Source organism: Carassius carassius, chromosome 4 (genome assembly GCF_963082965.1).
Source record: "Carassius carassius chromosome 4, fCarCar2.1, whole genome shotgun sequence".
NCBI lineage: Eukaryota > Metazoa > Chordata > Actinopteri > Cypriniformes > Cyprinidae > Carassius > Carassius carassius.
Genome location: NC_081758.1, coordinates 24,084,852 through 24,097,306, shown reverse-complemented (window position 1 = coordinate 24,097,306; position 12,455 = coordinate 24,084,852). Strand labels below are relative to the sequence as shown.

Genomic DNA, 12,455 nt, shown 5'->3' with positions numbered 1-12,455 from the left:
TCTCTCTGTGAAATAAAGACCCTCTTGTTCGCTATCATACCTGCATGCCACAGGAAGACTATGACTGTGCTGTGTTCAATGAAAGTGGATGATTACCAGAACATGTTTTCTGCTGCTGTAAGACCATAAGAATGTGTTTCGGGCAGATACAAGTGCAGTTGTGTATGAAATACTATCTCTTTAGATTAATGGAAGTCAGTGAGTTGCTCAACATGAACTCAGATGTGTGTGTGTCGCGTCAGGTTTCTGACCTGCTCATGAAGCTGTAATCGCTGTGATTCATTAGAGGCATGTGCACATTTTCCACACACTTGCTCTTGGCCAGAAAGCCTATTAAATGAGAAAAGGTGGAGCGATAAGAGAAAGAGGGAGAGAGGGGGATGGAGTTAGGAAGAAAAAGGAGGTGATTGTTGCGGAGTTAAGAGAGTGTTGCTGTTGCAAGGGAATGAGAGCAAAACAAAGAGCATACCAGAAAAATATTGTCAGATTTTAAGATTGTTAGATAATACTTCCTGGACTATCGATTTAAATAGGTAAGAATTGAGAGTTTTTCATTTTTATTAATATCTTTGTTTGAGGTCTTTATTCAATACACTAACTTTACAACCTCAATACAAAAGCCTTTTTCTTATTTATCAAAACCTTGTAAACCTGCATTCCTTTATCACATGGCTGTCTGGTGTTTTTCTCTCCAAAACTATTACCACTGGCTGGTTTTAAAAGAAGTTTATCCATGCCAAAGAATGTTAATCAATATTCTAACCGAGTGCAGCTGTCACTGTGCACACACACACACACACACACACACACACACACACACACACCATCACATTTGTGTGGAAGCTTGCTAACTGGTGTGTTTAGCAACAGAGTGATTTGGATGACTGGAATGTTTGTATTTCCTCTGCTAAATGTAAATAGTTTTCTGCAGTAGTCTGCTCTGAAGCTCTAGAATGTCACTTGAGAAATATGAAGCAGGTTCTGAAGCTCCACTGGCTTGTCATTCATTCCAGCTGGCCAGCTCAGTGGCCAGCTTTTTTTTTTCAATTCAGGAAATTCTGCTTGATCCCTAAAAGTACTTGATGCAGCCTAATATAGTCAGCTGGACATGTAGTCACTGTGTTGAAGCATCAGAATGTGCAGCTATTAGGGATTCAAACTGCTGGTATCTGTAGCAGGGTCATGTAAAGTACGATCTTTGCTGATAGCACTGTAACAAGTGGTAAAAGGCCATTGTTACACTAAGGAGTTATTTATGCTTGATTTAAATCTTAAAAATGAATTTTGTTGGTGCCTATTGCAATCGGTTTGATTCAGTGATCATATTTTTCATTTAATTTTTATTTATTTGCATTCATTAGAATTGATGTGGATTCAAGTGTGTGCCAAATGCATAATTTGCATGGCAATTTAAAATTTAACTTAAGTTTTTAAATTTATTTAAGTGTTAACATTAAGCTTAATTTTATTCTGCCAAAATAATATATATTTGACTGTACTCCCATAAGTAAAGAATGGCTAATCAAATTTGATGAAATCTGTTAAATATTTTTCAAGCACCCCAGTTAGTGAGTCATGAATCATTTGATTTGAATATGAAGTTACAATGTTACATTCCATGAAAAAAGCATTTAGCGCATCGATAAAAACATTTAAATATTTTACTGAACATTCATGAACTGTAGATCATTAGTCAAGAACGGTTAATGAAATCAATTAAAGATAATTGAATGACTGATCTGTTTCATCCACCCGAGGAATGAGTCAACTACTCTGATCTGAACCTCCATTCATATTTATATTTTTTTAGCAGGAGTCATGTTAGGATGTGGATGTCCTGTCATCCTTCTCCTCCTCATCAAATTTCTGGACCTCTCCTTCATGTCATCAGCATCATCATCATCTCAGAATGCCACTCTATTCCGTTTCTCCGCTCTCAGAGATGAGGACTATGAGGACTATACCACTGAGCCTCCAGGCCCATCCACCACTAACTCCGGAGGCCCAAATAACAACTGCAAATATGACCTGTGTGTGGAGCATCAGCAAACCTGCCAGGAGCTTGCAAGTGTCACCGGCTGCCGCTGCCCGGGGCTGAGCTCTGCTTTCACTCCCCCGAGCCCTCCATACCTCTTGGATCTGATTCAACAGGATGGCAAAGGGGTTGTGGTGCGCTGGTGTGCTCCCACCTCCATTGTCACCCACTACATTGTCCGGGTGAGAGGGAATGGAAAAGTGATGGATACAAATATACAGGTGGGGGAAAGCAAAAGGGGGGCAGTATTGGAGGATGTTGAGGCTGGTGCGTATGTATGTGTAGAAGCGGTAAATAAAAGTGGCGTCAGTGCAAAGAATGACAAGTCATGTGCCGTATTTGAACCCCAAAATTCAGACTCTGGACTTGCGCTGAAGCTGGGCATTATTGGGGGTGTGGTGGGTCTAATACTGCTGTTCATTCTGGCTCTGCTGCTGTGGAGACACAAAACACGGCAGATATCCACCGCAAGGACTGAGACTGAGGGAGTTCTGTAACATGCGTGTGTGTGTGTAGGGGGGGGGGAGGGGGGGGGGCAAAAATGCACTTCATCTTGATATGAATGGTGGGATTAAATGAATTACTGTTGACTACTGTAAGCATGTTGGATAGAGTGTATGGATGACTTAATGAACATGAACAGAAAAAGGGGCGCAGGGAAAGCGGATAAATGATTCGGCACATTCTTCTCATTTGCTCGTCAGTGTCTAACAATGTGATTTTGGAAAGATACACATTGCCTAATGCTGGTGTGCTGATTCCAATTATGGGCTATGTTTCAAGCCCACTTCCTGATCGCAATCATCTTTTAAACTTCTTTAGCCTATGTTTGTTTCTTCATTCTGTATGTGCTTTCAAAGAAAAAGGCTGAATCACAGTTTCTCACATGTTGATTAGGATTTGATTGTATCAAATGATTTATACACATTTTCGGTCATTTTGTTAAGAAAGAGTTTGCTAAGAAAATATGGATCTTACAAGATTTTTGTATTTTTTGCTAGTTTTATTTCCTGATAAAACAAAATGTTACTGTACCATACCGTATGCTCCCAAATCATAGATGTGTCAAAATATAGTACTGTGTTTACCATATACAAAAATCTACACTTAAATCTGAACAAGCTATTATATTATATTATATTATATTATATTATATTATATTATGTTATGTTATGTTATGTTATGTTATGTTATGCTATGTTATGTTATATTATATTATATTATATTATATTATGTTATGTTATGTTATGTTATGTTATGTTATATTATATTATATTATATTATATTATATTATATTATATTATATTATATTATATTATATTATATTATATTATATTATATTATATTATATTATATTATATTATATTATATTATATTATATTATATTATATTATACTAAAAACATGTAATTTGCTGAGTTTTTAGGGACAGTCACCTGACCCATAAATGGGATGTGACTATTCACTCTAAAGCCACAGTGAAATGATCATGATGTCACGATGACTAATGATTTGCTGTTAGTTAGTAACAATCTACAGGATGTCCATCAGTCTTGATCTCTGATAAATCGGAAGAAAGTCTTAAGTAAATTGAGGAGCTAAGATAATCAGAATCTTAAAAACAAATAAGAAAACCTTAAACCTCACCCTATAACAAACTGAGGCCAAAGAGGCCTGCACTGGAAAAACACTAACCTGTTTTATAGTCCCATTCAGAAGCAATAATCCATCCAAAAATTCTTGAGGAACCCCAGAAACACTCAAAAATGTATGTCCTTTCAATACAAACAGAGCCATTTAAAGGGGACAGATGAAAAATCACTTTTACATGGTGTTTTAACCTAAATGTGTCTTGGCAGTGTGTACACAACCAACCTACAATGATAAAAAAGCACCTTCTCAGATCAAGCATTCACTGATTCTTCATTCTTGGCACAAGCCCTTCCCTCCCACGACTGTTGAGGGACACTGACATTTCAGCATAGACTCACCCGGCGTGTAAACTGTCCACCGTTGTTTTGACACTGCAGCAGGTGTAGACAAGATTGTCTCCAAAGCGATTGAGGTGTTTTGTTGTTGGATGTAAGAATGAACATAGCAGTATTCATTTACTCCCGACACCAGAGCCGCTGAAGTCACAGTGGATTAGTTTTGTTTTTGATGGTAATGCACCCCCGATCTACCTAAATGTGTTTATGTTTGTGCGAGCAAGAAGCAGTAATAACATTAAGTGACATGGCATCTGACGCACGGAAACTTTGCTCAGTGGCACATCCTGTGACACTTCCAGTTTTCACTGACATGTGTCAGTGGAGAGTGGCATGTGCCACTGACACTTGTGACATGTGTCGTGTGTCGATGGATTGTGTCAATGTGATTTAGATTTTTTCGGAATGTCACCATATGTTGCGGCTTCTCCAGTGACGCTGCCGCTGTCAGCCAAAGTATAACTTAGACACATGCACTCAACGGCAGAACAATATTTAATCGATGATACGTTTCTGTCAAACATAGGATGTATTACTTGTTACTTTGAACAACAGCTTGGGCTTCTTCATGTTTTTAATATTAGTCTTTTTCCTGAATGTTTGGCCAATAGCCTACTTCAATAATAAATAAATGATTACATTGTTATAAAATAACTCTATTTCTTATTGGATAATTCTATTAAATATATTTTAAATATTAAAGCCATAGATGAGAAGGCTGCGCTGGCCAGTCCTATATTGATGATGCTGCCAGTACCAAAATCAGAGTTTACAGTAACAGATGCAACTGTAAATGCAGTATTCTACATTTAGCAGATGCTTTTATCCAAAGCAGCTTAGTGCATTCAGCTATACATTTTTTTTACCAGGATGTATGTTCCCTGGGAATTGAACCCACAACCTTTTGCGCTGCTAACACAATGCTCTACCACTGAGCCACAAGAATGCTGTGACTCATAGATTAAATCCGCGTGTTTCGTAGAAACACAAACATAAAGAATAAGGAACCCTAAACTCTAACACAAAAGAAATATTCATGCATAAAATAGTTTTCAGGATGATACGGTTTTAAATGGAAAAGTTACTTCATGTGAAGAAACTTTAAACAACAATCTTTTTTTGTGTACTTTTTGAGCCAAATGTTATGCAAAAATATTACAACCATAGGGTTTACTAAACTGTACTAAACAGTGTAAAATGTTACATCCGTATTTTTTTTTATTATAGATATTGTAATGAGGAACAAACTATTTTCAATAGTACATTATTATGTTTCAGAATTAGGTGATATTTAAAATGAATGATTTTATTTTTAGAGTTGTCAACAAAGGTCCATGACACAAGGGAGTTACTGCTTCTGTACAAATTCAGTTACTTAAAATGAAGGGTTTGTTTGGTATGTCCAGACTCTTGTTAGGGATTACTCGGAAATTTCTAATTTTTCATTTACCACAGAATCACCAAAAATTATATCCAGCAGTAGCACCTAGCCACCAAATCCCTTACCTGTTTTAGAGTGCAAATCTACCATCAACACAAGAGATGCTGCAAAAACCATTTTAGTAAAGATACAAACAAAACAATCTGTCTCTGGGTAGAACACTTCTGTCATTCTAGAAGAACAAACAGATCCAGTCAGTCCTTTCAATACCAGTGCTTTGCATTATCTGCAGTCTATGTAATCATCTGTATTTTAGAAAGCTGGAAAATAACTATAATTTATGACAGAATTACCATAGCAGGCAGGAATAAATGAGGTCTACTGTGACACATTCAGTTTGCTGTTCTACTGGAAAGTTCCATTGTTTATTGCGGTGCGTGTGGCTTAAGAAAACCACATACTTTTCTCTGGATTTTGCATAAAGAATTTTGTTTAGAGTTCTGGCTACATGTCAGGTAATAAAACAACACATGCACAGAAAAAAATAAAATTAAAAGGACTATGATATAAAGGAACTATAACAATATGTTTTCATTAAAATGTCCATTTAAAAAGTATTTTTAAGTGACTGAGACTACATCAGTTTACATCATTATGCCAGATGCCAACGAAACCGAACAATTTATTTTCAGAATTGATTTTCTTGCTTAAGTGACATTGCTTAATAAACATTTGTTCTTTATTAACTTTGTTTCTTATTATGTCTTTTTTAAACTTTGTTTGCTGAACAGTTTGTTCTCTGTGCAGTGTTGCAATAAATACACACAACATATTCTGGATTTCTCAGAGCATGAGAGAGAGACAGGTGTAACTAAAGCCAGATGTTCTGGTACAGCAGAACCTGATTTAACCACTGCTTAAAACTCTTGTGACTTCTGTGTCTTTTCTTCTGTAATATCAGTCACAAATTTTAATACATGCCTCTAAGCGATGCACAGCTGAGCCAGGAAGTGGGCCACACAAGCCCAAAGTTCAAAACTACCCCTGTAAAGCAGATCAGAACAAGTATTCATCGGGAACTTCATAAAATGGGTCTCCATGGGTGTGAGCTGCAGCCACACCAGATAACTGAGGCAATGTCAAGTATGTGCTGGATGGTGTGAAGCTCAACACCACTTAACTCTGGAGTAATGGATCACGGTATACCATCATCCTCTCTCATGGATGAGTTTGAGGGATGGCAATATAAAGCTACTTGACCAAATTTATAATACGACTATATATTTTGGTCAAGGAGGAACAAAGGTCTCTTGCTGTTTTCCCTGCCTTTGTTTCACTGAAGGGACACACTTTGTGGAAAAGACTTCAGATAAGGTCCTTGTCTAGCATTGCAAAAACAACCCTAGACACACACTTTGGACATATTCCTCATTTTTGTAAAGCTATTAATGTGTTGTCATTTATTGCATTTTATTTGGTATTGTATATGATATTGTCTCATAATGTCCCACATGGAAAAAACCTAAACATATATGTTTCAATAAAGGTTTTGATATAGGTTTTTAATATATGTGACATATATAAAATTGGCCGTGTTCCTGTATTATATGTACATATATGCACGCATATATATGTACACATATAAATACACATGTGTACATATATGTACACATATATATGTGCATACATATACCTACATAGGTACGCAAGTATATATGCACCTATATGTTCTCCTATAATAGTAAAATTTAAATCCATACCTGCTAGGCAATAAATAAAAGTCCAAAATGTAGAAATGTACATTATTTATTTACTCAAGATCAATCAAATAGTACAAAACAAAAAATATAGTACAAGAACAAAAATAAACCTGCTAGGCAACATAAATAAAAGTCCAAAATATAGAAATGTACATTATGTATATGTATTGCCATAGTTAAATTCCATAACATGCCAATTACATGTGATACCAATTTCACATTTCACATACATAAGTTAGAAAATATGAGCTAGGCATCATGTATGACAGTCAAAAATTAGATATGAGCTATAAAATGACCAGATCCTGCCATTAGCTATATAGAAGACATATCTTGTATGTATAGGGCTTATATGAAGAAGCAATACAGGAGACCTATATTTCCTGTATATGCACATATATGCACCTTAACTTTGCCTATATGTGGCATATATACGCATATTTGCAGCATTTATGCAGTATATATACGGCATATATGCAGTATATATATTATCATATATGTGCATATATGCAGCATATATGTGCATATACACTGCATATAGGTTTCATATATGCGCATATATCCACATATAGGTTCTTTCCATGTGGGGTAATTCACCAAACAATATTACTTTGTATCAGAGCTTCTGATTACTGGTGAGATATAAAATGAAACTTAGACGTTTTGGCTGTTTATACTTGTGCTTAAATGGGCACATATACTATGGTATATGTTTTGTACAACCCAAATTTGATCGTTATTATTTCTGATTCCTGATATACTAAGATTTACCACCGGGTGGCGCTGCTGCAGCAGCACAACATGAAGAACACAACCAATCTCAATAGCATTACTGTTTCATCACAGGAAGTTATACCAAGTTATACAAAGTTATACCAAGGACGAGCCAAACTAGAGCATTAATGATAATATTTAAAAAAGATGGTGGTGTAGAGCAGTGGTTTTTAACCTTTTTTACTTCAAGCCCTTCTATGGTTCTTCTATTGTAATAAAAATAAACCGAAAATATGTTATTTTAATTTTGTACATCTTAACATTTTAATATAACTTAATTTAAATGATTTTAAGATTTATTAGGCGCCCGAGGTTCCATAAAGGGGGTAGAGAACCACTGGACCATGTCTTTCTGTCCATCTGACTGTATACTGTCTGAAGAATATAAAAACCCTTCCAGGTTTTATAGCTAATTAAAAATCATAGTTTATCTTGGCGAACTTGGCTTTCGTTTTTCATTTCAAGGTATACAGTAGGTAGATCTTTAATCACATGTTAAAGACTATGTTTTATATAAGATAATATTTGATGTGTAAACTAGAATTTTTTGTACGACATGACTAAGAACTAAACACCAAAGAATACTTCAAAGGACATTGTAAACTAACGAACGTTAATCAGTTTCTCGTTCTGTAAGTCGTCATTTATATGCGCTTTGTTTACGCGAGAGTATGTCATCAAGCCGCGACCACATCTTTGACCAATCAGAAGTCAGGATTGACCCCAGCGTTTGTACTGTGGAGTGAAAGCTCGGGCTCTGGAGCGTAGCGAAAACGCATTTACTTCATTAAATGCAGATAAACGTCAGTATTGCAGTGAGCATTCAGTGCGGTTATTTATTTATCGAGCTTTCACCAAAACCAAGTCAGCGAAAAGCTCCATTTTCAAGAGTAACGCGTGGGCTAGTTTGCTAATGGTAGCTCATCTGGCTCATATCTAGTTTTTAATTTCGGAGTGGTTAGGAAACACTGTCGCAGCGAGACTCCAGAAGATGACCGTTTCCGTTTTATATAACATTAATATATCATAGCTACTTAAATAGGTTCCCCTCTTCGTTTGTGTGTACAGCAGAAGAATTCGCTATGAACTCGAAGCGCATCAGCGGTGAAAACGGCGCGGGCAGAATCAACCCAGGGTCGGTACCAACAGCAACAAACAGCTCATCAGCGAGCGCCTCTCACCGTAAACAAACCATAATCGACTCGCCTCATAAGGGAGAGAAGGATGAGTGCATACAAAACACAGTCCGGGACAAACACCTGTCCATCTCCACACTCAGAACGCGCCTCGGACCGACCATCCGCTCCACTCTGTCCGCGGCGGTGGACACCCTTCTGGGCGAGATCGTGGCGGTGCTGTCCGAGACCCAGCGGGAGCTACTGACCAAAGAGCAAGAGAACGAGAAGCTGAAGGTTCGACTCGAAGTCTCCGAGAGAGAGCTCAAGACGTTACACGAGTGCCTGTGTAGCGCGCAGAAATTAATCGACCAGCTTCAGGGTCCCTTTGGGAACCCGTCCATGCCGGGACCTCACGTCTACTCCAACGCTGGACCCGTGACCTCGAGCCGCTTGACACATCGGAGTGCGACCGACCCGGATCCGCGCTGCTTTACTGGAGCCGAGCCCGAGTTGAGTGGCGCTCTTGGGGATGCCATACACGGCTTTGACTCCAGGGAGGAATTCAAGAGCTGCCACCTCTCCATTCAGGCGGACGGGACGGTGACGAACAAGTTTTATGACCCTATATCCGTCCATTCCTCTTACATCTGTTCAGACATGAACCGACCCGGTTAGACAACACTCAGTTTATTACATGTAATGTGAATTGTTGATGTGATAACACCTAACACAAAAGCATGTACGCATAGACAGTGTTGCAACAACACACAGTGATTTATGACATGAGGATGCACAATATATCGGTTAGCTGCCGATATAGTACATTTTCCAAATTAATTGTTATCTGTCGGTATTTAATTGTGCATAGACATTCTCTCTCTCTCTGTCACACACACACACACACACACACATTTTAATAAATAATATTAATGATAATTATTCAATAATTTACTAACATTAATTTTACTCTTTAGCAAATCGTAAAACGATTGTAATGACTGTATTTTGAATGCCTAAATTGTAGCATTTCAAATGATTTGATTTAATATTTTAATATTAAATATTGTAAACATTGTAATATTGTCCGTTTATTGGTTATCAGCCATAATTTGGAAAAGTTTAATATTAGGGCCTTGTTTTCCTAGTTTAGAGATGGACAGTTATTTGTGTCTAACTGATACAGATTATTTTAATGCTTTTGTGTCTGATATCCATACCAATATTTCACTGTTTTTGACATAAATAATAGTCTAATTATAAATTTCAAATAATACATATCATAAAGGGGGAAGGGGGGAAGTTGTGGCCTAATGGTTAGAGAGTCGGACTCCCAATCGAAAGGTTGTGAGTTCGAGTCCCGGGCCGGCAGGAATTGTGGTTGGGGGGAGTGCATGTACAGTTCTCTCTCCACCTTCAATACCACGACTTAGGTGCCCTTGAGCAAGGCATCGAACCCCCAACTGTTCCCCGGGCGCTGCAGCATAAATGGCTGCCCACTGCTCCGGGTGTGTGCTCACAGTGTGTGTGTGTTTGTTCACTGCTCTGTGTGTGTGCACTTCGGATGGGTTAAACGCAGAGCACAAATTCCGAGTATGGGTCACCATACTTGGCTGAATGTCACTTCACTTCACTATAAAATGCATGAATATTTTAAAATCAACAATAATAATAAAGGCGGTTATTAGTTCTTCACATAAACGTTTTGAGACAGTCTGAAGAACTGATAATCCATTTTATTGTAATTCTTAAAGTATTGAAAGAATGTCTACCTTTGATGTACACAACAACTTCTATTCTTATCTGAACAAATGAAAGAAAAACGCTTTTGGTCGGCTCTGTATAACAGTTTTATAATTGTTGGTAGTTTACAGCTGTAAATACCAATTATGAAACTGTCTGACGTTTTACATTATAATAGTTTTTCTGTGAAAAGTACAGATATCACATTATATGCAAGGAATCTAATATTCTTATGAAACACAATGACAAAACAGTTTTACAAATTATGAAGTTGTCATGCCTCGGGTTGCAAAAGGGTGGAAACATTCTGGAAACTTTCCCAAATTTACTAGAAATTTTCAACCTATTTGCAACCCTAGTCATGCCAAAGTTGATATTTCTTGTAGGCCTACCTGTGTATAAATGTGTGATGTCTGTCACAGGTGAGATGGTGGATGACAGCAGAAGACTCACACACACCAGAACCCAAAACCCTCTCTCACACACTGGCTTTTCTGTTAAAGAGGAGCAGGTTCCTTCCTCTGGACAGGTGTGTGTGCGGGGAGGAGAGGCTCCCACAGAAGCCGAGGACTCCGCACAGAGTGTGTGTGATCTGGCATACGTCCACGTGGTCGAGGAAGAAGGAGGTTCCCGTTCACACCATCACCAATCCAAACCTACACCACCACCCCCCTCTAGGCCTCACAATGGACCCTCCTCCAGTAGTTCACCATCACAAGGAACCTCCGGACTAAGATCAGCCCAGAGGGATGCTCCTGGTTTGGGTATAACCACTAGCAGAAGCCCTGGGGTGGGCGGCTCATCGCCAGAAGAGCCCATACGGCGCTCCATCTCTGAGCTGATGGGAGAGGCACCTGGGGAACGTCCTCACTTGTGTCTAGAGTGTGGCAAGACCTTCCGTCTGATCTCTAGCTTGAAAAAGCACCTGAGGATCCACACGGGAGAGAAACCATACCCGTGCACTGTCTGTGGCCGCCGTTTCCGCGAGTCTGGGGCTCTTAAGACTCACCTTCGCATCCACACCGGTGAGAAACCATATTCCTGCTCAGATTGCGGAACGCAGTTTCGTCATCTCGATGGCCTGCGGAAGCACCGCCGCACACACACCGGTGAAAAACCATATGTGTGCAGCATCTGCGGGAAAAGGCTCAGTCGGCTGCAGCATCTGAAACACCACCAGCGCATACACACGGGGGAGCGGCCGTGCTGCTGCCTACTTTGCCACAGAGGCTTTAAAGATCCGGCTAGTCTGAGGAAACACCTCCGTGCACATCAGGGTGAGCCTGGAGCGGATGAAGCAATGGGAATGGCTGGTTTGGGAGAGGGAGGATCCATGGATGATGAGGATATGAGGTTTGGGATGTGGGGGGAAGAGGAAGGGAATGAAGGCGAGCCAGTGGAGGACTGTGTTTAGTCACAGAGTTACAGCTAAGGAAAACAAGCATTTTGGTCTTTTCGTAAAAAAAAATATTTAAAATAACACATGGGTTATTTCACCCAAAAATTAAAATTAGCCCATAAATTACTCCCCCTCGAGGCATCCTAGGTGTATATGACTTTCTTCTTTCAGACCAATCCAGTCGGATGTATATAACAACCCTCTATTTTGCAAGTAAATCACTTGTATATGCGACTAAATCTTCACTCTACAAAAAGGATA

General features: G+C 38.7%; 2 protein-coding genes across 2 annotated transcripts; both read left to right on the top strand.

The window, feature by feature from the left end:
- The first annotated feature begins 1,811 nt into the window (after positions 1–1,811).
- Positions 1,812–2,996, top strand: LOC132130571 (leucine-rich repeat neuronal protein 4-like). Its single transcript, XM_059542320.1, has one exon. The coding sequence runs from the start codon at positions 1,819–1,821 to the stop codon at positions 2,530–2,532; it is 714 nt and encodes a 237-aa protein (XP_059398303.1). The 5' UTR covers positions 1,812–1,818; the 3' UTR covers positions 2,533–2,996.
- Positions 2,997–8,758: 5,762 nt separating this feature from the next.
- LOC132139552 (zinc finger protein 177-like) lies at positions 8,759–12,258 on the top strand. Its single transcript, XM_059547992.1, has 2 exons — positions 8,759–9,725; positions 11,218–12,258. Exons 1-2 carry the CDS (start codon positions 9,020–9,022, stop codon positions 12,207–12,209), a joined length of 1,698 nt encoding a protein of 565 aa, XP_059403975.1. The 5' UTR covers positions 8,759–9,019; the 3' UTR covers positions 12,210–12,258.
- The last annotated feature ends 197 nt before the right edge of the window (positions 12,259–12,455 follow it).